Below are 26,981 nucleotides of genomic sequence, written 5' to 3'. Positions count from 1 at the left end.
CCTGGAACCATTCTCATGAATCTTTTCTGTACTCTCTCCAATGCCCTCACATCTTTCCTAAAGTGCGGTGCCCAGAACTGGTCCCAGTAATTCAGCTGAGGCCGAACTAGTGTCTTATACACATTCAACATAACGTCCTTGCTCTTGTACTCTGCCCCTATTAATAAAGCCCAGGATACTGTATGCTTTATTAACTGCTCTCTCATCCTGTCCTGCCACCTTCAATGACTTATGCACATATACATTCGGGTCCCTCTGCTCCTGCACCCCCTGTAGAATTGTACCCTTTATTTTATATCGTCTCTCCATGTTCTTCCTGCCAAAATGAATCACTTCACCTTTCTCTGCATTGAACTTCATCTGCCACCTGTCTGCCCATTCCACCAACTTGTCTATGTCCTTTTTGGAGTTCTACACTATGTATTCAATGTGTTCTCTGTATTAAATTCCATTTGCAACTTGACAAAGGTTGAGGGTTCAAGTCTTAGGCCAGGATTTGAACATTTATTCTAAATTGCTTGCAGTACAGTTGTGCATTGTGGAGGTGCTGTCTTTAAAGCAAAGCCCTGCATGTTCAGTGGGATGTTGATGAAATGTAAGCTCGAGGAACGGCACCTCATCTTCCGATGTAGGTACTTTACAACCTTCACACGGAGTTGAGCAAGTTCAGACCATAATTTCTGTTTTCATTTTGTTTCCTTTATCATTGCAGATTTTGGTTTTATTTTTGTTTTTGCTTTCGGATGGCAGCTACTCATGATTCTGCCATTCACAGCTCCTTGAGACGCACCTTTTGTTTCTTTGCTAATCCATCTGTTTTTTTTTGCTTTTTAGTCTCCTGTTTTCCATCCTATCTCGGACCTTTCCTTTTGTTCTTTTCCCACCCACCCGCTTGCTTAAAATCAATCACATTTCTAACTTTTCCCAGTTTTCATGAAAGGTCGTTGAGCTGAAATGTTAACTTTGTTTCTCTCCAGAGACCTGAGCTTTTCTAGCATTTTCTGCTTTTAAGATTTTCAGCATCTGCAGTGTTTTGCTTTTGTATTGTTGAAAAGATGTAGATTTATATCGTGTGTTAATGTCCCAAAGGCCTTTACAGCTAATTGTTATGACTGACCGCTCCAGTCAAAGCCCCCAATCAAAATATACGAATCTGATTGTGGTGGGAGAAAGGCACTGTTGATTCAATCCCGTCCCTCCATAACATATCACTTTAAACTTTCCAAATTAAAGAAAGACCCAGCCAAATTGTACTTTCTGTTAACCCCCGAATGAGGCTAACCAACCAGATGTCTTTAAATCAACAGAGTAACTGTTTAATTAGAAAAACTAAATTCTTAAACACCACTAAGACATAAGCAACATTTAAAATAGAAAACATTAGAGTCCTTGCAAATTTACAGTCCAATGTTGCTTGACGTCCTCGCAGCCGTCCAATGGGGAAAAAAGTTTCTTTCACAGGAGAACAGTCCGTAGTCTAATTCCAGCAGTAAGTAATGCTTTCCTTCTCCAGCGAATTTCAACAATTAACAACTTGCAAACGCTTTCAATAGAATCAATCTAACTTCAAGGTTTGTGAGGGAAACAAGATTGTCAGAGTCTACCTTCCCTTCCTTCAGTTTAAATTACCAGAGATCTCTGTTTTGGCTTGAATGTTTTTTTTTAGACTTTTGAGAAATAATTAAACAGACAAAATTCTCTTCCTTCAGTTTAAATGGCTGAGAGCTCTTCTTTCAGGTGCTAACACCAGCTGTCTGTCTGTGTTCTCTTAGAGCAGACTGTCCAACTAAAAAGCCAGTTCAAAATTGAATTATAACTTTGTATATCCTGTCCTGGGTCCCTGAATGGCTGGCTGTTGCTGGGTAACCAGGATGCATTCTCTGAAGCTGGTTGGTTCCCTCTCCATATGGTTGTCCAACAGCAACCAAAATACATTTTCTCTCACTCCTGAGGCTTGCTGGTTCATAAAGCAGTACAGCTCCTTTTCCAGCCTTAAAGATACACCACACATTCTCTGGAGAAAAAACACCACAGGACCATGACCTAATGAAGTACTTGAGAATTGTTGTCACTTTGATAACATACCGAAACAAAGCCACCAATTTGTACACAGCAAGGTTGCATAAACAACGATGACCAGGTCAGTTATTTTAATAATGTTGGTTGAGAGATAAATAATAGCCAGCACTCCAGAAGAACTATCATCCTACAGTGCAGCATTCCTTCAGAACTATCAGCATAAATTATGTACTGAAGTCTTTGGCTGGATTTGAATCCTGAATCTTTAGACTTGGAGACGTGAGTGTGACCACTGAGCAAAGCCTGGTGCCTAAAGACAGAATATTCTGGTATTTGAGCCACTGTTGATCCCTCAAACAATACTACCAAAAAGGATTAACTGGTTATGTGTCTTATTACTGCTTGTCAAAAATTTGATTTATATTCCGGTGGTCGGGTGTGGGAAAAATGAAAGGGCTCGGGTTGGGTTTTGTTTGCAGACCCAAGCAGGCCTTTCCTCACCCCCACCAGCTGCCCTCCAGTGATTTGATCTCCACCAGGCTTCTTACTTAGAGCCTATAAACATAGATTAATACAGCACATTTGGCCCATCGTGCCTATGCCAGCTCTTTCAAAGAGCTTTCCAACTAGACCCACTCTCCAGTTCTTTCCCTCTCACCCTACAAATGTGTTCCCGACAATTTCCTTTTGAAAGTTACTATGAAATCTGCTTCCAGATCTAGGCCAGAGACAGTGCATTGCAGATCATAACTTGCTGTGTAAAATCGTTTTTCTTCACTTCAAGGCTGTTTGTGAAATTCTCCTCCAGAATCTGAACCCTCCCACTCTGAATAATGACAACCCACCCCATCATAGGCTGTGAAACTCCCTCTCCACACCTTTTTAAATACCTTCTCAAAACCCATCTCTTACAAGAGCTTTCAGTCACCCCTCCTCACCTTACCCTTTCCAGGCTGGATACCTGTTTAGAAAGCACCTTGAGTGTTTTGTTTATGCTGAAGGAGCTATGCAAATACAGGTTCTGTCTTTGGTTAACTTCTCCTGATATCGTAGTAATCACTGTATTAATATCGCTGGGAAACGGGAGGAGAGGGAAGAGAAATTGGCACCTGGAAATCCAAAATTGCAGTCTGCTTCGCCCATTAGCCAGATTCCTAAGTTACAAGGTTGCTCACATACCAGATGTGCTTGAAAAGATTGATCTGTTGAAGTTTTTTTTTAAGTCAATGGAATGTGGTGGTAGAATTACCATATCAAGATTTCTGCTGGCAGAGGCCGTCCCTTTCATTTCGAGGACCTTGCATTCAGAGGTCCAGGACATCTCTTGCATTCAGCTGCAGTGGGCAGTTGCTTTGTTGGATGTGGGTTAATTGTGTTTATTTCTTTGTCTGTCTAACTTGACAGCCATAAAATGTCTTGGGCGGGTGGGGGGGGGTGCGGCTGGGGGCAGTGGGGGAAGCCTGCAAGACTCGTTTGTTTGCAGGCAAATGGACCCCTACAGGAAGGGAGACAGGGAGACAGAGTGTGAGAGCTGTTTGCTTCCTCTAGTTAGAATTTTAAGGTGTTGGGTTACTCTGTATGTGCCAAGAGAGCTCATGTGGTAGGAATTGTCCCTCTGCTGCTCACATACTGAAAGTCTCATTGCCAAGCTTCTTCTTAAAAGAATACTTCAGGGTAAAACTCTACAGTTCCTTTTAGAATGGGTTTGTGCATTGAATGGATGTTGTGGTGTCAGCCTTGACTCAGTTGGTAGCTCCCTTGCCTCTGAGTCAGAAAGTTTTCGGTTGAAGTCCCACTTCAGCTACTTGACCACAATCATTTCAGTTTCTTTCACGATTGGCCCTTTTTAAACCTGTGCCGGCTGCTTCTAGTTATTTCCCTACCTTTATGTAGATGGTAAATTCATCCTTAATACATCATGCTCGTGGTCTTTTTATGGAATATATTTATTCTCTATCATTTCAATCACTCTTAAAAGCAGTTCTCTGTTGCTGTACGATCCTATGCACCAATTTATCCATCCACCTCACCTCAGCAGCTCGCTTCTTGTCTTTCTAGTTTCTGCCGTGATCCAATCATGCATTTGAGTTTTCATACTGACTTTTTCCTCTAAGTTGGATCTTAAACCTTGCTAACATTGTGATCACTCGCTATTCCCAAAAGGTCCTCGCCCACAGTCTGCTGATCTGTCTGTTCCATTTCATTACACGTGGCCGGATCTGGCAGCATCTCCAGCCCTAGAAGGCCCACGCACACACTCCTGTACACATTTTAGGAATTCCATTCCCTTTTACTCCTCTGTTTCAATCCATAAGTGGATAATTAAAATCTCCCAGAGCAATCATTTTGTTATTCCTATTCATCGTTTTGTTAACAGATTTCCTCTTCCGTTTCTTTCCCAGAATTTCCCAGAGTTCTGTTATAACTGCCCACCACCTCTTTTCCCCCCACCCACCATAAAGAGCTCTTTTATATTTTTTAAAAACTTGGAGCTCCAACCATCCTAACTGTGTGCCTTTCTTGTCTGCATCACCCATGTTTGAGCAATATTGCCACTCTGCCTCCTTTTGAAGTGTTTCTGTCCTAAATATCAGATCCTAATAGATTTATTTTCCATTCTTCTCCAGTTTGCAGCCAGGTTTTTGTTAATACTACCAAGTTTAGATCTTTTTGCAAATCAAGTACTTGCAATTGCAAGCCCCCAAATTTCTTTCTGCATTCTGCACATTGCAGCACCTGTATTTTAAACCTTTTTTCAACACCCTATTTTGTTAGCTTGTTGTGTAAGCTACCCGCCACCGCCACCCCCCCCTCACCCCAATCTCTGGGCTGCACTTAGACTGCAGCTGTGGGACCTCCCAGATCTCTGCCATTGCTGCTCAGGGTAGACCAGAAGGGAATGCTCCATTTGGTTCTAACTTAAAGCCTTTCGGAGAGTGCTTGACCTGTGCTGCTCACTTTTCCGCTGCATACTGACCGAGATCATAGAATCATAGAGTTATACAGCACAGAAACAGACCCTTCGGTGCATCATGTCTGTGTCGGCCATCAAGAACCTAACTATTCTAATCCCATTTTCCAGCACTTGGCCCGTAGCCTTGTATGCTATGGCGTTTCAAGTGCTCATCTAAATATTTCTTAAATGCTGTGAGGGTTCCTGCCACCACCACCTCTTCAGCAGTGCAGTGCATTCCAGATTCCAACCACCCTCTGGGTCAAATTTTTTTCCCTCTAATCCCCTCTAAACCTCCTGCCCCTTACCTTTAAACCTATGCCCCCTGGTTATTGACCCCTCTGCTAAGGGAAAAAGTTTCTTCCTATCTAATCTATCAATGCCCCTCAAACGTATAGATCAATCATGTTTCCCCCCTCAGTCATCCCTGCTCTAAGGAAGACAATCCTAGCCTTTTCAGTCTGTCTTGATAGCTGAAATGCTCCAGCCCAGGCAACATCTTGGTGAATCTCCTCTGCACCCTCTCCAGGGCAATCTTCTCCTTCTTACCCATTTTCTCTCAAGACAAGGAGGCCAAAGGTCAATTCTGGGTACTGCCTGTGTGGAGTTTGCAAGTTCTCCCTGTGTCATAGAACATAGAAAAACATAGAAAAATACAGCACAGAACAGGCCCTTCGGCCCACGATGTTGTGCCGATCCTTTGTCCTCTGTCAAGGACAATTTAATCTATACCCCACCATTCTCCTTTATCCATATACCTATCTAAAAGCCGTTTGAAAGTCCCTAAAGTTTCTGACTCAACAACTTCCCCAGGCAAGGCATTCCATGCCCCGACCACTCTCTGGGTAAAGAACCTTCCCCTGACATCCCCCTTATATCTCCCACCCTTCACCTTAAATTTATGACCCCTTGTAACGCTTTGCTCCACCCGGGGAAAAAGTTTCTGACTGTCTACCCTATCTATTCCCCTGATCATCTTATAAACCTCTATCATGTCACCCCTCATCCTTCTCCGTTCTAATGAGAAGAGGCCTAGAATGTTCAGCCTTTCCTCGTAAGACTTATTCTCCATTCCAGGCAACATCCTGGTAAATCTCCTCTGCACCCTCTCCAAGGCTTCCACATCCTTCCTAAAATGAGGCGACCAGAACTGCACACAGTACTCCAAATGAGGCCTTACCAAGGTCCTGTACAGCTGCATCATCACCTCACGGCTCTTAAATTCAATCCCTCTGCTAATGAACGCTAACACCCCATATGCCTTCTTCACAGCCCTATCCACTTGAGTTGCAACTTTCAACGATCTATGCACATAGACCCCAAGGTCTCTCTGCTCCTCCACATGCCCAAGAACCCTACCGTTAACCCAGTATTTTGCATTCGTGTTTGTCCTTCCAAAATGGACGACCTCACACTTTTCAGGGTTAAACTCCATCTGCCACTTTTCAGCCCAGCACTGCAACCTATCCAAGTCCCTTTGCAGACGACAATAGCCCTCCTCGGTATCCACAACTCCACCAACCTTTGTATCATCTGCAAATTTACTGACCCACCCTTCGACTTCCTCATCCAAGTCGTTAATAAAAATCACAAACAGGAGCGGACCCAGAACTGATCCCTGTGGCACGCCACTGGTAACTGGGCTCCAGGCTGAGTATTTACCATCTAAGACCACTCTCTGCCTTCTATCAGTTAGCCAATTCTTAATCCAACTGGCCACATTCCCCACTATCCCATGCCTCCTGACTTTCTCCATAAGTCTACCATGGGGGACCTTATCAAATGCCTTACTAAAATCCATGTACACCACATCCACTGGTTTACCCTCATCCACTTGCTTGGTCACCTGCTCAAAGAATTCGATCAGGCTTGTGAGGCAAGACCTACCCCTCACAAAACCGTGCTGACTGTCCCGAATCAAGCAGTGTCTTTCCAGATGCTCAGAAATCCTATCCCTCAGCACCTTTTCCATCAACTTGCCTACCACCGAAGTAAGACTAACTGGCCTGTAATTCCCAGGGTTGTTCCTATTCCCTTTCTTGAACAGGGGCACAACATTTGCCACCCTCCAATCACCTGGTACCACCCCCGTCAACAGAGAATATGAAAAGATCATTGCCAGCGGCTCTGCAATTTCATCCCTTGCTTCCCATAACATCCTGCGTGGGTTTCCTCCCATATGCCAAAGACTTGCAGGTTGATAGGTAAATTGGCCATTATAAATTGCCCCTAGTATAGGTAGGTGGTAGGGAAATATAGGGACAGGTGGGGATGTGGTAGGAATATGGAATTAGTGTAGGATTAGTATAAATGGGTGGTTGATGGTCGGCACAGACTCGGTGGGCCGAAGAGCCTGTTTCAGTGCTGTATCTCTAAATAAATAAAAAATAATAATCTCATCTGGGCCTGGGGATTTATCCACTTTTAAGCCAAGCTAAAACAGCTAATTCTTCCTCTCTTTCAATGCGAATGTGTTCCAGTATATCTCAATCCCCCTCCCTGATCTCTACGCCTACATCGTCTGTCTCCATAGTGAACGCAGGTGAAAAGTAATCATTTAAAACCTCACCTATTTCCTCTGGCTCCACACACACATTGCCACTTTGGTCCCTAATGGGCCCTACTCTTTCCCTGGTTATCCTCTTGCCCTTAATATACCTATAAAATGCCTTCGGATTTTCCTTTATCTTGACTGCCAGTGTTTTTTCATGTCCCCTCTTTGCTCTCTTAATTACTTTTTTTAAGTACCCACCTACACTTTCTATACTCCTCGAGGTCCTCCACTGTTTCCAGCCCTCTGAATCTGCCACAAGCCTTTTTTTTCCCCGATCCAATCCTCTATATCCCTTGACATCCAGGGTTCCCTTCACCTTAATGGGTATGTGTTGGCTCTGGACTCTCACTATTTCCTCTTTGAATGACTCCCACTAGTTTGATGTAGACTTTCCTACAAGTTTCTGCTCCCCGTCCACTTTGGCCAGATCCTGTTTTATCATATTGAAATTGGCCTTGCCCCAATTCAGTACCTTTATTTCCGGTCCATCTTTGTCCTTTTCCATAACTACCTTAAATCCTACAGAGTTATGGTCACTATCCCTGAAATGCTCCCCCACTGACACTTCCACAGCTTGTCTGGCTTCATTACTGCCCCTTCTCTTGTAGGACTTTCTATGTACTGACTCAAAAAGCTCTGCTGTCGGCATTTTAAGAATTCCGCCCTCTTTAAGCCTTTTGCACTAAGACTATCCCAGTTAATATTGGGGAAGTTAAAATCTCCTATTATTACCCTATTATTTTTACACCTCTCAGAAATTTGCCTAGCTATCTGCTCCTGTATATCTCTCTGACTGTTTGGAGGCCTGTAGTACACACCCAGCCAAGTGATTTGCCCCCTTTTTGTTTTTAAGTTCTACCCATATGGCCTCATTTGAGGAACCTTCTAAGATATCATCCCTCCTTAATACAGTAACTGACTTTTTGATCAACAGTGCAATGCCACCTCCTCTTTTACCCCCTCCCCTGTCTCACCTGTATGTTTTGTAACCTGGAATATTGAGCTGCTAATCCTGCCCCTCCCTCAACCATGTCTCTGTGATTGCAATAATATCATAATCCCATGTGCTAATCATCACCCTCAATTCATCTGCCTTACTCGTAAGACTCCTTACATTAAAATCGATGCAATCCAGCCTTGCATTTTTCACTTGTGCCTTAACAGGTCTATATTTGCTTTGCCTTCCAGACTGACTCAGTTTCTCTTTTATATTTGTGCATCACCCACTACTGTACCTCCCCTCTGTATCCCATCTCCCTGCCAAATTAGTTTTAAACCCCCCCCCCGCAACAGCACTAGCAAACCTCCCAGCAAGGATATTGGTCCCATTTCAGTTCAGGTGCAACCCGTCCAGGGTAGAGATCAGGAAGTTACTAAAGCAAATTTGGGTGGAGCTGTTGCCACGGCCCTGCATTTCCAGCAAATAATTCTTCCCTTGACCTAGTGGATGGGTGGGGGTGGTGATCTAATGGTGTTTCTAAATATTCGTAAGTGCTTGCATCAGTGGACTGTCGAGTGAAGCATGGATTGTCAAGAAAAAAAAAATGTTCTTGTGCTGCAAGCCTCATCAGTAGGGTGAAGAAGAGAGACTGAGAGGAAAGCCTTGCTGTCTGAGTGCCCAATCCTGGAAGTAACAAGTCAGTCAATGTCCTGGAACTCTCTTCCTTACAATACTGTGGGTGTACCTACACCCAGGGGCTGCAGTGGTTTAAAGAGGCAGCTCAGCACCACCTTCTCGAGGGCAATTAGGGATGGGCAATAAATGCTGGCCTAGCCAGCGGCGCCCACATCCTATGAAATATAAAAAAAATAGTCAACTCAGTCATTCAGTGCTTCCACTGCATCCTCTGCATGGAAGATGTGATGGAGGAGAGATGAAGATTGTCATTTGCTTCTTGTGTTCTTGACTGCTGTAGACTTCATACTTTAAAAAGTAACAAGTTGGTCCAAGGGTACTTTTTATCCCAGCAACAGACAATACAGGGGGAGGTGGTGGTGGAGTGCTACGGTCATTGAGCTAGTAATCTAGAGGCCCAAGTTAATGCCCTGGGGACATTGGTTTAAATCCCACCATGGCAGCTGGTGGAATGTAAAATTCAATGAATTTCAATTCATAAAAATCTGGAATTGGAAGCAAGTCTCAGTAATGGTGCCATGAAACTTCCATTGATTGTTGTAAAAACCAATTTGGTTCACTAATGTGCTTTAGGGAAGGAAATCTGCTGTCCTTACCTGGTCTGGCACAGACCCACAGCAATGTGGTTGACTCTTAAGTGCCCTCTGAAATGGCCTAGCAAACTACTCCGTTGTCAAGGGCAATTAAGGGTAGGCAACAAATGCTGGCCTTACATCCATAAATCAGAATTGTTACAGTACAGAGGCCATTCAGCCTGTCATGTCTGCGCTGGCTGTCAAAAAAAAAAAAAATTTGCTTACTGCCACTCCCCATCTTATTGACCTATGAATGTATCTTTTTTTATAGTGGAAAGCCCTAGGGCTTAAAGGGCCAGCAGGTAAGGTTCCACATGAGCACAGCATTACATTGAATTTTAAAAAATTTCATCCTGTGCGGGCATTGCTGGCAAGGCCAGCAGTCACTGCCCGTCCCTAATTGCCTTTGAGCTGCCTTTTTGAACCACTGCACTCCATGTGGTGCAGGTACACCCTCAGTGCTGTTATGGAGGGAGTTCCAGCATCTTGACCCAGTGACAGTGAAGGAATGGCGCAATAGTTCCAAATCAGGATGGGGTGTGGCTTGGAGGGGAACTTGGAGGTGGTGGTGTTCCCATGCATCTGCTGCCCTTGTCCTTCTTGGTGGAAGAGGTCGTGGGTTTGAAAGAGGCTGTCAAAGGAGCCTCGGCAAATTGCTGCAGTGCATCTTGTAAATGCGTGTTACATGGTTTGAGGACACTGTTGTTAAGAGGATGTCCTCCAACTTGCTTTGCATTCTGGCCATGGGTGATTGGCAAGGTTAATTTGAAATGCTTATTTTTTTTGTGTGCATTTTTATTTTACAGCTTTCCAGCTTGGAAAATGCAGCACTCGATGAGGATGGAGGTGACCTAACTGACAGTGAAGAGAGTGTTTTCTCTGGTTTGGAAGATTCAGGGAGTGACAGCAGTGGTGAGGGGGATGATGATGATCAAGAGGAGGGAGAGGACGATGATGACAGTGGAGTTGAGGAGAAGAGTATAAAGAAGTTTAGCAAGCGGGATGTTCAGGTGAGTTACAACAGCTGAGTTTTTTATTCTGAGAAATATTTTGTGTCTTGAACATACAGCTGACATTTGGTTTCTGTTTGTATGACCAGCCATCTCGAGCTAGGATGGTGGGCAGGTGTCCTGAGCTTAGATTTTTGCTAATGCAGCTTTTGGAGGTCTGACTGAGGAAGGGGTTTATTCTCATTTTGTATATATCGTCTGTCCTTCATTTGGTTGAGATGAGGAAGTTGCTTTGTTGGTTCTTTCCACCAACCCATTAGATAATTGAGTTTTTTTCCAATACTTGTCACTTGAGTATAAAGTAGAATCATAGAAAAGCTACAGCACAAAAAGACCATTCAGCCCATCATGTCTGTGCCGGCTGAGAAAACTAGCCACCCAACCTAATGTCAACTTCAATTGGGACGCCAACGCTTCTAAAAATGAACTTGATTTTATGCTTGAATTCTATAAGATACCTGGCCGCCAGCTGGCCAGTATTTCATTGCGTTATGTATCGGAACTCATATACCATGTTCGTTGTGTCATTATATCTCTGCATATTGGTGGGATCACCATGATGATGGACATCAGATCAGCTTATCATAAAAGCTAAAACTATACAGAATCAACAGGGTTAAATAGATAACAGTAATGCAATGCTTAATTTCTAAAGAACAGGGAGTGCTGGGTGTTCACTGATCTAGTGTAGACGTGATGGGCTAAATGGCTTTGTTCTATGCTACAAGATTCCATACTTCTGTATGTTGAGAACTGCTTTTGTAGTTTCTTAATAGTGACAAAGCTTTTGATGGAAGTTTGAGCTCAACTAAATCATGAATGCAAGCTTGATGTATGCCTCCAAGGCTCGGGCAGCTGCTGGATAGATAGAGTTCAAACATTTCAGGACTGCCTCTCTGCCAGTTCTTTTTCGCATCATTAATCAGAGTCCAATTGACAGTATCCTCCAATGGGGCAACCATCACGGATAATGGCTTGATTGCTACCCAACAGAGAGCAGGCACTAGCAGGAAATAAAACAAGTTCTCTGGATGTGGGTGTTGCTGGCAAGTTTGATGCATCTATCCTGTTGCCCCAAGAAGATGATGGTGAGCCACCTTCTTGAACCACCACAGTCCGTATGGTGAATATTCTCCCACAGTGACGTCAGGTATGGACTTCCAGGATTTTGAGTCTGTGATGATGGAAGGACAGTTGTTATTTGTCCAAGTCAGGATGATGTGCGACTTGAAGGGATCTTGCGGGCGGTGGTGATCCCAAGCACCTGCTACCCTCGTCCTAGGTGGTGGAGGTCATGGGTTTGGGAAGTGCTGCGGAATACACCGTGGAAAGTTGCTGCAATGTATCGTACAGGTGGGACACGCTGCAGCAATCATGCGCTGGTGGTGGATGGGGTGCAAATCAATCGGGCTGCTTTGTCCTGGATGGTGTCGTGCTTCTTAAATGTTGTTGGAGCTGCACCCATTCAGGCAAGTGGAGAGTATTCCATCACACTCCTGACTTGTGCTTTGTAAATGCTGAACCGGCCTTGGGAAGTCAGGAGTGAGTTATTTGTTTCCAAATACCTAGCCTCTGAACTGCTGTAGTAACCATGATATTTATGTTGCAAGTATTTCTTCACATCTGTTAAGAGGCCTGAAACAATTGTAAATGGCGTAGGCTGTAGCTACAGCACATTGGCCCAATGATCAGTATTAATTATTTCCATCACTTGGGTAGATTTTGCATCCTTCAATGCTTGATCCTAAATGATAATTATGTCTGCTAGATTGCCCACCCATTGATCTATAAAGTACAAGCATAGTTCAACAAATACTTGGGCAGTCAAAGGTTTCTGCAGCTAGGAGCAAATTCTTGATGCAAGTTAACATTGTGACATCTTTTTATTTGGAGCTTGGAGAAGTAGAGCAAACAAGTTGGTTAGCTTTTTGTCTCCACTACGATTTTATTTCAAGATCTGTTATGGGCTAAATATTCTACCTAGCCATAGTTAATTAGGGATACATCGAGCCCACAATATTTTCAGTTTGTTTGGAACCAGCTTGGATCCTGTACTGTCACATCCACATCCTGTTTCATGCCGCATGCCAATAGTTTGTTCAAAGTCCCACATGAGGTACTGCTGCCTCGTCCCAGACTGCTTTTAAATATTAAAAACCGGTTTTAAAGACTGGTTGAGATGGTGACAGGGCATCTCCTCGAGGATCTGAAGAAGGAGCAACACAGGCCCATATGCAGGCATGAATCTAATCTCTCATAATTACGGAATGGTGAAAGGACTGCGGCGGTTTTCAAAAGTGGAACTGAATGGTTTGTAACAATCTGGTGTCCTGTATGTCACTGATGTCCAAACTACAACTTCAGTAGCCACCTGTGCTGTGCGTCCCACACACCCGCCCCCGCCCCAACATGCCAACCCTTGGGTAATGCTAAGCAATCAATGATTTGCCCTGCGCTTCGACTGTACCAGACCTGGGACTGCTTGATTCGAATACTTTTCCGACTCTAATGCTCCCTACTTGTCAGGACAAAAAAACTCCCCGGATCCACTCAAAGGGAGAGTTGTTCAGCTCTATCTGATCTGAAGCCAGCCCACCCGCTGACTGGAATTTAACTTAAATGAGCTACCTGGCTCCTGAGCAGGGCCACAGGGTCCAAGCTGACAGTGACTGATGGACCAGCAAATTGGATGGTTGCATTAAACAGTCCAGTACTTGTCTTTTTAACCCACATGCGTACTGTAAATACAACCTGATTTTTTTTGTTTTGTTGCTCTATTTCCCAGATCAGTGAAGTTGCCAGGAAAGAGGACGGTGAAAGCAATGGAAAATTGGCAGAGTTGGACTGCAGTCTGCGCCCGGAGCAGCCGGGGTCGATTCCTCCCGGAGAGGAGTACGGAGAGGACACTTCGGACGAGGAGGTAAGGAGAGATGGCTATTCTCTCTTGCGCTTTTAACCCTTTCGATTGCTCATTTATCTGAATTAACACGAGAGCCAAGTTGCTGATTTTGAGTCTGGGCCAATTCCGTTGAAAGCTCACTAATATTTGACACAGCCTTGGAGTGTCTTGTTACAGCAGAAGGCTCCCATTGTTCAAACACACTAGGGAATCTTCACCTCCTTCGCGCTCTCGCTCTCTCTCTCGCAATCTCTCTCTCTCTCTCTCTCTCGCGCTATCTCTCGTGCTCAACGCTCTCGCGCTCGCTCTCTCGCTCGCGCTCTCTCTCGCTCGCGCTCTCTCTCGCTCGCGCTCTCTCTCGCTCGCGCTCTCTCTCGCTCGCGCTCTCTCTCGCTCGCGCTCTCTCTCGCTCGCGCTCTCTCTCGCTCGCGCTCTCTCTCTCTCGCGCTCTCTCTCTCTCGCGCTCTCTCTCTCTCGCGCTCTCTCTCTCTCTCGCGCTCTCTCTCTCTCTCGCGCTCTCTCTCTCTCTCGCGCTCCTCTCTCTCTCATCGCCATTGCTCGCTCTCTCTCTCTCGCAGAGCTCTCTCTCTCTCTCTCTTTCCATCGCGCTCTCTCTCTCTCGTCTCTCGGCTCTCTCTCTCTCTCGCGCTCTCTCTCTCTCTCGCGCTCTCTCTCTCTCTCTCTCCTCTCCTCGCGCTCCTCTCTTCTCGCTCTCAGCGCTCTCTCTCTCTCTCGCGCTCTCGCTCTCTCTCGCGCTCTCGCTCTCTCTCGCGCTCTCGCTCTCTCTCGCGCTCTCGCTCTCTCTCGCGCTCTCGCTCTCTCTCGCGCTCTCGCTCTCTCTCGCGCTCTCGCTCTCTCTCGCGCTCTCGCTCTCTCTCGCGCTCTCGCTCTCTCTCGCGCTCTCGCTCTCTCTCGCGCTCTCGCTCTCTCTCGCGCTCTCGCTCTCTCTCGCGCTCTCGCTCTCTCTCGCGCTCTCGCTCTCTCTCGCGCTCTCGCTCTCTCTCGCGCTCTCGCTCTCTCTCGCGCTCTCGCTCTCTCTCGCGCTCTCGCTCTCTCTCGCGCTCTCGCTCTCTCTCGCGCTCTCGCTCTCTCTCGCGCTCTCGCTCTCTCTCGCGCTCTCGCTCTCTCTCGCGCTCTCGCTCTCTCTCGCGCTCTCGCTCTCTCTCGCGCTCTCGCTCTCTCTCGCGCTCTCGCTCTCTCTCGCGCTCTCGCTCTCTCTCGCGCTCTCGCTCTCTCTCGCGCGCTCTCGCTCTCTCTCGCGCTCTCGCTCTCTCTCGCGCTCTCGCTCTCTCTCGCGCTCTCGCTCTCTCTCGCGCTCTCGCTCTCTCTCGCGCTCTCGCTCTCTCTCGCGCTCTCGCTCTCTCTCGCGCTCTCGCTCTCTCTCGCGCTCTCGCTCTCTCTCGCGCTCTCGCTCTCTCTCGCGCTCTCGCTCTCTCTCGCGCTCTCGCTCTCTCTCGCGCTCTCGCTCTCTCTCGCGCTCTCGCTCTCTCTCGCGCTCTCGCTCTCTCTCGCGCTCTCGCTCTCTCTCGCGCTCTCGCTCTCTCTCGCGCTCTCGCTCTCTCTCGCGCTCTCGCTCTCTCTCGCGCTCTCGCTCTCTCTCGCGCTCTCGCTCTCTCTCGCGCTCTCGCTCTCTCTCGCGCTCTCGCTCTCTCTCGCGCTCTCGCTCTCTCTCGCGCTCTCGCTCTCTCTCGCGCTCTCGCTCTCTCTCGCGCTCTCGCTCTCTCTCGCGCTCTCGCTCTCTCTCGCGCTCTCGCTCTCTCTCGCGCTCTCGCTCTCTCTCGCGCTCTCGCTCTCTCTCGCGCTCTCGCTCTCTCTCGCGCTCTCGCTCTCTCTCGCGCTCTCGCTCTCTCTCGCGCTCTCGCTCTCTCTCGCGCTCTCGCTCTCTCTCGCGCTCTCGCTCTCTCTCGCGCTCTCGCTCTCTCTCGCGCTCTCGCTCTCTCTCGCGCTCTCGCTCTCTCTCGCGCTCTCGCTCTCTCTCGCGCTCTCGCTCTCTCTCGCGCTCTCGCTCTCTCTCGCGCTCTCGCTCTCTCTCGCGCTCTCGCTCTCTCTCGCGCTCTCGCTCTCTCTCGCGCTCTCGCTCTCTCTCGCGCTCTCGCTCTCTCTCGCGCTCTCGCTCTCTCTCGCGCTCTCGCTCTCTCTCGCGCTCTCGCTCTCTCTCGCGCTCTCGCTCTCTCTCGCGCTCTCGCTCTCTCTCGCGCTCTCGCTCTCTCTCGCGCTCTCGCTCTCTCTCGCGCTCTCGCTCTCTCTCGCGCTCTCGCTCTCTCTCGCGCTCTCGCTCTCTCTCGCGCTCTCGCTCTCTCTCGCGCTCTCGCTCTCTCTCGCGCTCTCGCTCTCTCTCGCGCTCTCTCGCGCTCTCGCTCTCTCTCGCGCTCTCGCGCTCTCTCGCGCTCTCGCTCTCTCTCGCGCTCTCGCGCTCTCGCGCTCTCTCTCGCGCTCTCGCGCTCTCGCGCTCTCTCTCGCGCTCTCGCGCTCTCTCTCGCGCTCTCGTGCTCTCTCTCGCGCTCTCGCGCTCTCTCTCGCGCTCTCGCGCTCTCTCTCGCGCTCGCGCTCTCGCGCTCTCTCTCGCGCTCTCGCGCTCTCTCTCGCGCTCTCTCTCGCGCTCTCGCGCTCTCTCTCGCGCTCTCGCGCTCTCTCTCGCGCTCTCGCGTTCGCTCTCGCGCTCTCGCGCTCGCTCTCGCGCTCGCTCTCGCGCTCGCTCTCGCGCTCTCGCGCTCGCTCTCGCGCTCTCGCTCTCGCTCTCGCGCTCTCGCGCTCTCTCTCGCGCTCTCGCGCTCTCTCTCGCGCTCTCGCGCTCTCTCTCGCGCTCTCGCGCTCTCTCTCGCGCTCTCTCTCGCGCTCTCGCGCTCTCTCTCGCGCTCTCGCGCTCTCTCTCGCGCTCTCGCGCTCTCTCTCGCGCTCTCGCGCTCTCGCGCTCTCTCTCGCGCTCTCGCGCTCTCTCTCGCGCTCTCGCGCATCTCGCGCTCGCTCTCGCGCTCGCTCTCGCGCTCTCGCGCTCGCTCTCGCGCTCTCGCGCTCTCGCTCTCGCGCTCGCTCTCGCGCTCTCGCGCTCTCGCTCTCGCGCGCGCTCTCGCGCTCGCTCTCGCGCTCTCGCGCTCTCGCGCTCGCTCTCGCGCTCTCGCTCTCGCGCTCTCGCGCTCGCGCTCGCGCTCTCGCGCTCTCTCTCGCGCTCTCTCGCGCTCTCGCGCTCTCTCTCCGCGCTCTCTCTCGCGCTCTCGCGCTCTCTCTCGCGCTCTCGCGCTCTCGCGCTCTCTCTCGCGCTCTCGCGCTCGCTCTCGCGCTCTCGCGCTCGCTCTCGCGCTCTCGCGCTCGCTCTCGCGCTCTCGCTCTCGCTCTCGCGCTCGCTCTCGCGCTCTCGCTCTCGCGCTCTCTCTCGCGCTCTCGCTCTCGCGCTCTCTCTCGCGCTCTCTCTCGCGCTCTCTCTCGCGCTCTCTCTCGCGCTCGCTCTCGCGCTCTCTCTCGCGCTCTCTCTCGCGCTCTCTCTCGCGCTCGCTCTCGCGCTCGCTCTCGCGCTCGCTCTCGCGCTCTCTCTCGCGCTCTCTCTCGCGCTCGCTCTCGCGCTCGCTCTCGCGCTCGCTCTCGCGCTCGCTCTCGCGCTCTCTCTCGCGCTCTCTCTCTCGCGCTCTCTCTCGCGCTCTCTCTCGCGCTCTCTCTCGCGCTCTCTCTCGCGCTCGCTCTCGCGCTCTCTCTCGCTCGCGCTCTCGCGCTCTCTCTCTCGCGCTCTCTCTCTCGCGCTCTCTCTCTCGCGCTCTCGCGCTCTCTCTCTCGCGCTCTCTCTCTCGCGCTCTCGCGCTCTCTCTCTCGCGCTCTCGCGCTCTCTCTCTCGCGCTCTCGCGCTCTCTCTCGCGCTCTCGCGCTCTCTCTCGCGCTCTCGCGCTCTCTCTCGCGCTCTCGCGCTCTCTCTCGCGCTCTCGCGCTCTCTCTCGCGCTCTCGCGCTCTCTCTCGCGCTCTCGCGCTCTCTCTCGCGCTCTCGCGCTCTCTCTCGCGCTCTCGCGCTCTCTCTCGCGCTCTCGCGCTCTCTCTCGCGCTCTCGCGCTCTCTCTCGCGCTCTCGCGCTCTCTCTCGCGCTCTCGCGCTCTCTCTCGCGCTCTCGCGCTCTCTCTCGCGCTCGCGCTCTCTCTCGCGCTCGCGCTCTCTCTCGCGCTCGCGCTCTCTCTCGCGCTCTCGCGCTCTCTCTCGCGCTCTCTCGCGCTCTCTCTCGCGCTCTCTCTCGCGCTCTCTCGCGCTCTCTCTCGCTCTCTCTCTCGCTCTCTCTCGCGCTCTCTCTCGCGCTCTCTCTCGCGCTCTCGCTCGCTCTCTCGCGCGCTCTCTCGCGCGCTCTCTCGCGCTCTCTCTCGCGCTCTCTCTCGCGCTCTCTCTCGCGCTCTCTCTCGCGCTCTCTCTCGCGCTCTCTCTCGCGCTCTCTCTCGCGCTCTCTCTCGCGCTCTCTCGCGCTCTCTCTCGCGCTCTCTCGCGCTCTCTCGCGCTCTCTCTCGCGCTCTCTCTCGCGCTCTCTCGCGCTCTCTCTCGCGCTCTCTCGCGCTCTCTCTCGCGCTCTCTCTCGCGCTCTCGCTCTCTCTCGCGCTCTCGCTCTCGCGCTCTCTCTCGCGCTCTCGCTCTCTCTCGCGCTCTCGCTCTCTCTCGCGCTCTCGCTCTCTCTCGCGCTCTCGCTCTCTCTCGCGCTCTCGCTCTCTCTCGCGCTCTCGCTCTCTCTCGCGCTCTCTCTCGCTCTCTCTCGCGCTCTCTCTCGCGCTCTCTCGCGCTCTCTCGCGCTCTCTCTCGCGCTCTCTCTCGCGCTCTCGCTCTCTCTCGCGCTCTCTCTCGCGCTCTCGCTCTCGCTCTCTCGCGCTCTCGCTCTCGCTCTCTCGCGCTCTCTCTCGCGCTCTCTCTCGCGCTCTCTCTCGCGCTCTCTCTCGCGCTCTCTCGCGCTCTCTCTCGCGCTCTCTCGCGCTCTCTCTCGCGCTCTCGCTCTCTCTCGCGCTCTCGCTCTCTCTCGCGCTCTCGCTCTCTCTCGCGCTCTCGCTCTCGCGCTCTCTCTCGCGCTCTCTCTCGCTCTCGCGCTCTCTCTCGCTCTCTCGCTCTCTCTCGCTCTCTCTCGCGCTCTCGCTCTCTCTCGCGCTCTCGCTCTCTCTCGCGCTCTCGCTCTCTCTCGCGCTCTCGCTCTCTCTCGCGCTCTCGCTCTCTCTCGCGCTCTCGCTCTCTCTCGCGCTCTCGCTCTCTCTCGCGCTCTCGCTCTCTCTCGCTCTCTCTCGCTCTCTCTCGCTCTCTCTCGCTCTCTCTCGCTCTCTCTCGCTCTCTCTCGCTCTCTCTCGCTCTCTCTCGCGCTCTCGCTCTCTCTCGCGCTCTCGCTCTCTCTCGCGCTCTCGCTCTCTCTCGCGCTCTCGCTCTCTCTCGCGCTCTCGCTCTCTCTCGCGCTCTCGCTCTCTCTCGCGCTCTCGCTCTCTCTCGCGCTCTCGCTCTCTCTCGCGCTCTCGCTCTCTCTCGCGCTCTCGCTCTCTCTCGCGCTCTCGCTCTCTCTCGCGCTCTCGCTCTCTCTCGCGCTCTCGCTCTCTCTCGCGCTCTCGCTCTCTCTCGCGCTCTCGCTCTCTCTCGCGCTCTCGCTCTCTCTCGCTCTCTCTCGCGCTCTCGCTCTCTCTCGCGCTCTCGCTCTCTCTCGCGCTCTCGCTCTCTCTCGCGCGCCCTCGCGCTCTCTCTTTATCCAATTCCCTCCCTTTTGCACTGACTCTTGTTATAAGGTGCAGCTTACAGTTAGTTTCCTGGTACCTTGCTGAAGTGGTCACTCTTAAGCACTGTGTATTTATGGTTTCAGCTGTGGTTTTAGTGGTCGCGCGCTCATCTGTTAGTCAGGAGATCGTGAGTTCATATCCCACTGCAGGAATCTGAGCATAAACTCCAGCCTGAGGGAGCACTGCACAGTCTTTGGATATGATGGGATATCAAGGTGCTGACTACTCTCTTTTGGGTGGATTTAAAACGATGCCAGGGTACTAGTTGAAAAAAGTAAGGCCATTCTCCTGGTCAATATTTATCCCTGAGCCAACATCAATCACCAAAACAGATTATCTGGTCATTTAACTCATTGCTGTCATAGAGAGATACAGCACTGAAACAGGCCCTTCGGACCACCGAGTCTGTGCGGACCAACAACCACCCATTTACACTAATCCTACATTAATCCCATATTCCCTACCACATCCCCACCATTCTCCTACCACCTACCTGCACTGGGGGAAGTTTACAATGGCCAATTTACCTATCAACCTGCAAGTCTTTGGCTGTGGGAGGAAACCGGAGCACCCGGCGGAAACCCACACGGTCACAGGGAGAACTTGCAAACTCTGCACAGGCAGTACCCAGAATCGAACCGAATCCGGGTCGCTGGAGCTGTGAGGCTGCAGGGCCAACCACTGCGCCACTGTGCCGCCCAAGTTTGTGGGACATTTCTGGGTGCAAATTGGCCGGTCTGTTTCCTACATTACCACAGTGACTACACTTCAAAAAAAAACTACATTGGCTATAAAGCACTTCGTGGACGTCCTGAGATTATGGCTGTGCAGTCATTGTCACAGTCAAACCTACAAACTGCAAAAGGACGAATAACCAGATAATCTGTTTTTGGTGGTGTTGGTTGAGGAAGGCATGTTGGGGACTAGTGTTGTCCCATCTGTCCCCTGCTGGTATTGAGGAAGTTTGCAGATTTTGGATCTGTTCAGTCTGGTTTCTGGTGAGGAATTCCAATTTTCTCCCACCTACGATTTGTTCCCGTTTATTGTTTGAACAGACGTTGCGATTCCTGTCAGGGAGTTAACTGCTGCTGTCAAAAGATTTGCAGTTTGTCATTCTTGTAGAGGTTTGGTCTCAGCAGTGAGCCTGGCCGGCGTGTTAGATAAACGCTGTCATTGTCGATATGTTTTTATAAATTGCTCTCCCCTCGTGTATGATGTGATGGTGTGTAGATTATATCTTGAATTGCATCACGTAGTTGCTGCTACGCTAATTCAGATCTGCTTTGTCTGTAATGCACGAGGGTCCATAGGACACTTGAAGTTGATAGCACAGGAGGAGGCCACTCGACCCATCGTATCTGTGCCGGCTGTTGATTCGAATGATCCAAAACAAATCCTGTTGCTCTGCACTCTCCCTATCCCCTGTACCTTCCTCTGCTTCATATATTTGTCCAACTTTCCTCAAAAGATGTCTATAATATTCGTTCCAGTCCTTCTATCTCTGTGGGCCAGTTAGCTGCACTTTGTGGAGTCTCGAGGGCCTTTGTACATATCCAAACAACGTACAACAGTATTTGGAATTACCATTTACACACAGCACTAAGGCAACTGCTTTCCAAGCTCTCCAGACCGACAAATTTCAAACTCGTGAACCAGTCAGTAAGAATTGCGAGCGTGAATTGGACTGAGCTTCTGAGGCAAGACTTGCAGGTTACATGTAGGCCACAATTTATAATTTGTGCATGCTTTCCCTGGCTCTGGCTGCTAATGTCTGAATAGACTTTGGGTATAAATCAGACATGATCTAAAGAAATGGCAGAATAGGCTTGAGGCTGATGGCCTCCTTCATATGTATATTTTTAGATGGTATGGGTAAGGTGGCCTGCTGCTTCTCCCTCTAAATGCTACTTCCTTGATGGCAGATCCAGACACACTTTGTCGAATCATAGAACCTTAAAACAACAACTTGCATTTTTTACGACAATCTGATATTTACATGGACTCCATTACTGATCGTCACTTTTTAGTCCAGATTTATTTATTAACTGAATTTAAATTTCCCTGCTGTCACGGTGGGATTTGAACTCATAATTACTTAAAGTGCCTTTAACACAGTTAAACGAACCAAGGCACTTCACAGGAGTGATTTATAGGCTATCAGCTGTGACTCGGTGGGTAGCACTCTTGCCTCTGAAATTTCAAACTTGTGAACCAGAATTGCGGGCGTGAATTGGACTGAGCTTCCGAGGCAAGACTTGCGGGCTACATGTCGGCCACAAGTTATAATTTGTGCACGCGCAAGGATTCGGGTTCAGGTCCCACTCTTAAGCACAAAAATCAAAGCTGATACTCCAGTGCAGCACTGCCTCAGTATTGCACTGTCGGAGATGCTGTCTTCCTGATGGGTTCAACCAAGGTCCCATCTGCTTGCTCAGCTGGATGTAGAGTAACCCATGGCACTATTTTGAAGAGGAGCAGGGAAATTATCCCCAGTGTCTTGGCCAATATTTATCCTTCAATCAACATCACAAAAACAGATTATCTGGTCATTATCACCTTGCTGTTTCTGGGAATTTGCTGTGTGCAAATTGACTGCCGTGTTTCCTATATCCCAGCAGTTACTACACTTCAAAAAGTACTTTGTTGGCTGTAAAGCACCTTGAGACAGCCCATCGTCATGAAAAGTGCAACAGAAGTGCTAGTCTTTTTTTGGAAAAAAATTGACTGCAGGAAATGCATTATAACTGGAGCTTTTAATCAGTTAAACTCTACGGGCATTAATGCATTGTTGCCCTAAATCACTTCAAAGGCATCGAGAGTCAACCACTTAGTGAGATTGAAGTTGGAAGTAGACCAGAGTGGGTAGGGGTGGCAGATTCCCTTCCCTGAAGGATGTTAGAGAAACAATTAGGTTTCTATAACAACCCAGCAGTTTTTATGGTGACTTTATTCTCCCTGGTGGCAGCTTATAAATTACCAGGTTTATTGAGTTTTACTTGGTAACTTGTCATGATGGGATTTGAACATTCTCTGCCATCTGTTTGGGACAATTCGAGATGGGCAGTGAATGCTGACCTTGCCAGGAGTGCCTGCCTCCCAAGAATGATCAACTTATTTTAAATGACCCGTGGGTTGTGAGTCGAAGAACGTAAAACCACTGCACTTGTACCCTGGAAACGAGTAGGCTGGCTGTCTTGGTTAGCAACCAAATTTAAGACTTGGGTGGGTGGGCCAAATGCAGTAACAATAGCCTCTTAAACTTGTTTCATACTGTTCTTCCCTGCCTGCATATTCTACAGCCTTTTGGGTGGGAAAGTTCTGCCCGATTTCCTCCTTTTACTCTTAGTTTCCTAATTGTTAAACTCCTATCTCCCGGGCTCTGATCCCTTCCGCACAATCTGCATTTGAGGAGGGAATTCAGCCACGTGACCACAGCTGCTGATTCCATTGACCAAGCCATCAAGCAGCTATCGTATGCTGTTGGATTAATCCAAGGGATCTTTATCATTCCATTTGCAAGTGGGTTGTTTGTTTAAATGGTGATGGCCAGTGACACATTGGGGAAGGGGGAGAGAGAAGCTGCTTGGTAGGAGATATTTCATACCAAATGTATGAGGGATTAAAATGAACCTAGTCAGTGTGCTATCTTCGTGCTTTTAGGAGGGAGTGAGTGAGTTTTGTTAATGTTGCAGAGTTGGTTCAGAAAAGTCAACAAATGAACACCAAATAAAGCAGAGTTATTAATATAATTTGATCACTGTTTAAGGCGGCTCGCCTTGTGACAATGAGGTCTAGCTGGTGCCAACGACGCGATCTTGGGTGCCTCCATGAAACCTGATGACAGGATTTAGTGTGAAAGAACGAGTTGGTGATGCAGAGGTTATGATAGGTACACAACTCGAGCAGTCTCTGCCCGTTCTCATTCATCCTTCCAACGCCATAGCGCCCAAGGCAGGAGAGCCATGAGTCATGGTCGGCCCCAACCCACGCAGCTTCCACAGTGCGGACTGCGACGCCGACCACTCCCTGGTGTGCAGCAAGGTTAGACTCAGACCAAAGAAGTTGCATCATTCCAAGCAGAAGGGCCACCCGCGCATCAACACGAGCAGAATTTCTCACCCACAGCTGTTACAAAATTTTCTAAATTCACTTGTAACAGCCCTTCAAAACACTCCCACAGGTGATGCTGAGACCAAGTGGGCCCACATCAGAGACTCCATCTATGAGTCAGCTTTGACCACCTACGGCAAAAGTGCGAAGAGAAATGCAGACTGGTTTCAATCTCGTAATGAAGAGCTGGAACCTGTCATAGCCGCTAAGCGCATTGCACTGTTGAACTACAAGAAAGCCCCCAGCGATTTAACATCCGCAGCACTTAAAGCAGCCAGAAGCACTGCACAAAGAACAGCCAGGCGCTGCACAAACGACTACTGGCAACACCTATGCAGTCATATTCAGCTGGCCTCAGACACCGGAAACATCAGAGGAATGTATGATGGCATGAAGAGAGCTCTTGGGCCAACCATCAAGAAGATCACCCCCCTCAAATCTAAATCGGGGGACATAATCACTGACCAACGCAAACAGATGGACCGCTGGGTGGAGCACTACCTAGAACTGTACTCCAGGGAGAATGCTGTCACTGAGACCGCCCTCAATGCAGCCCAGCCTCTACCAGTCATGGATGAACTGGACATACAGCCAACAAAATCGGAACTCAGTGATGCCATCGATTCTCTAGCCAGCGGAAAAGCCCCTGGGAAGGACAGCATTACCCCTGAAATAATCAAGAGTGCCAAGCCTGCTATACTTTCAGCACTACACGAACTGCTATGCCTGTGCTGGGACGAGGGAGCAGTACCCCAAGACATGCGCGATGCCAATATCATCACCCTCTATAAAAACAAAGGTGACCGCGGTGACTGCAACAACTACCGTGGAATCTCCCTGCTCAGCATAGTGGGGAATGTCTTTGCTCGAGTCGCTCTGAACAGGCTGCAGAAGCTGGCCGAGCGCGTCTACCCTGAGGCACAGTGTGGCTTTCGTGCAGAGAGATCGACCGTTGACATGCTGTTCTCCCTTCGTCAGATATAGGAGAAATGCCGTGAACAACAGATGCCCCTCTACATTACTTTCATTGATCTCACCAAAGCCTTTGACCTCGTCAGCAGACGTGGTCTCTTCAGACTACTAGAAAAGATCGGATGCCCACCAAAGCTACTAAGTATCATCACCTCATTCCATGACAATATGAAAGGCACAATTCAACATGGTGGCTCCTCATCAGAGCCCTTTCCTATCCTGAGTGGCGTGAAACAGGGCTGTGTTCTCGCACCCACACTTTTTGGGATTTTCTTCTCCCTGCTGCTTTCACATGTGTTCAAGTCCTCTGAAGAAGGAATTTTCCTCCACACAAGATCAGGGGGCAGGTTGTTCAACCTTGCCCGTCTAAGAGCGAAGTCCAAAGTACGGAAAGTCCTCATCAGGGAACTCCTCTTTGACGATGCTGCTTTAACATCTCACACTGAAGAGTGCCTGCAGTGTCTCATCGACAGGTTTGCGGCTGCCTGCAATGAATTTGGCCTAACCATCAGCCTCAAGAAAACAAACATCATGGGACAGGACGTCAGAAATGCTCCATCCATCAATATTGGCGACCACGCTCTGGAAGTGGTTCAAGAGTTCACCTACCTAGGCTCAACTATCACCAGTAACCTGTCTGTAGATGCAGAAATCAACAAGCGCATGGGAAAGGCTTCCACTGCTATGTCCAGACTGGCCAAGAGAGCGTGGGAAAATGGCGCACTGACACGGAACACAAAAGTCCGAGTGTATCAAGCCTGTGTCCTCAGTACCTTGCTCTATGGCAGCGAGGCCTGGACAATGTATGTCAGCCAAGAGCGACGTCTCAATTCATTCCATCTTCGCTGCCTCCGGAGAATACTTGGCATCAGGTAGCAGGACCGTATCTCCAACACAGAAGTCCTCGAGGCGGCCAACATCCCCAGCTTATACACCCTACTGAGTCAGCGGCGCTTGAGATGGCTTGGCCATGTGAGCCGCATGGAAGATGGCAGGATCCCCAAAGACACATTGTACAGCGAGCTCGCCACTGGTATCAGACCCACCGGCTGTCCATGCCTTCGCTTTAAAGATGTCTGCAAACGCGACATGAAATCCTGTGACATTGATCAGAAGTCGTGGGAGTCAGTTGCCAGCGTTGGCCAGAGCTGGCGGGCAGCCATAAAGACGGGGCTAAATTGTGGCGAGTCGAAGAGACTTAGTAGTTGGCAGGAAAAAAGAGGCGCAAGGGGAGAGCCAACTGTGTAACAGCCCCGACAAACAAATTTCTCTGCAGCACCTGTGGAAGAGCCTGTCACTGTAGAATTGGCCTTTATAGCCACTCCAGGCGCTGCTTCACAAACCACTGACCACCTCCAGGCGCGTATCCATTGTCTCTCGAGATAAGGAGGCCAAAGAAGAGAAGAAGATGATTAATATAATTCTAGTGTTTTATTTTACGAGAGGTTGTGATTTCAAGGGACCTTTCCTCCTTTTAAATTCACCTAACTTCAGTTGACCACTTGGTGATCTTCCAGAGTTTGTCCTGTTTGTACGTGGAAAGATTATGGCAATATGTAACTTTCTGTTCTCTGCTTTTACGACTTGCAGTGAGAATAGCTCCTTTCAGTCGGTCCAGCTGGCCCTGTCATTCAGGGGACTTGTGCACAGGATCCTGTCCATCCTGCTTCGTTGTCAAACCCCGATCCCTTTAGGAGCCACTAGACTGCCAGTTTTCGTTTCTGAAAGCTTTGTACAGCGTTTGCTGTGTTGGACAACCATCTGTTCTTTTTAAGGGTAAAACAGTTACTCCTACAGCTACATTTGTTGGTTTCTTGGGCTGTCCAACAGCTCCCTAGATCCTCCTCATGTTATTAAGCACAGACCACTTCTCCACTTCTGCCTTGTTGGCCGAGGGGTTTGACTCTCACTTTCAGCCATTTTATCAGAGCTGATGAGTGGTTCCGGGTACAGAGTCCTGAATGAGCCCATGTTTTGCAGCATTTGGGGAAAGATCAGAGGAATGGGAGGAAGCAATTGGCTTGTTCAGAACATTTAGCACAGGCACGGTGGGCAGAATGGCCTTTACTTTTATAATTCTACTGTATGCCATTTACGGCTTTCATAAATGTTTTCAGGCTTCCAAACGAAGCGGGGGCGTTTTCATTTTTTGCATTGCGTATCAGTGTAAATATGGTGAGGTTTTGCCTCAACAGAGGAGATCGAAGTGAAAAAGAGAGTTCAATTTCTATAGCACCTTTCACAACCTCGGGGCATTCTCACGCGCTTTACAGCCAGTGATGTACTCTTGAAGTGCAGTCACTGTTGTAATACAGGAAATGTGGCAGTCAATTTGTGCACAGCAAACTCTCTCTCAAGCAACAAAGTGATAATGACCAAGTAATATGTTTGAGTGATGTTGGTTGGGTGATAAGTATTGGCCAGGTCACTGGCAAGAACTCCCCTGCTCTTCAGAATAGTTAGACAGAATCTTTTGTGCCCACCTGACAAAGAAGATGTGGCCTCGGTTTAAGTAACATTTCATCCAAAAGACGTTCCCAAGATTTAGGT

At 49.6% G+C, this 26,981-nt stretch overlaps 1 protein-coding gene across 1 annotated transcript in view; it reads left to right on the top strand.

Moving 5' to 3' along the window:
* The window catches only part of bop1 (BOP1 ribosomal biogenesis factor), a 200,650-nt gene that overhangs the window by 20,392 nt on the left and 153,277 nt on the right, over positions 1-26,981 (top strand). Inside the window, exons 2-3 of the mRNA XM_068015856.1 lie at positions 10,544-10,747; positions 13,533-13,667. Of these exons, the coding sequence (XP_067871957.1) occupies positions 10,544-10,747; positions 13,533-13,667 (339 nt within the window). The remainder of the gene's footprint in view (positions 1-10,543; positions 10,748-13,532; positions 13,668-26,981) is intronic.

The sequence above is a fragment of the Heterodontus francisci genome, chromosome 2, assembly GCF_036365525.1.
Source record: "Heterodontus francisci isolate sHetFra1 chromosome 2, sHetFra1.hap1, whole genome shotgun sequence".
In the NCBI taxonomy this organism is placed as follows: Eukaryota; Metazoa; Chordata; class Chondrichthyes; order Heterodontiformes; family Heterodontidae; genus Heterodontus; species Heterodontus francisci.
This window is presented reverse-complemented; position numbering and strand designations above follow the sequence as displayed.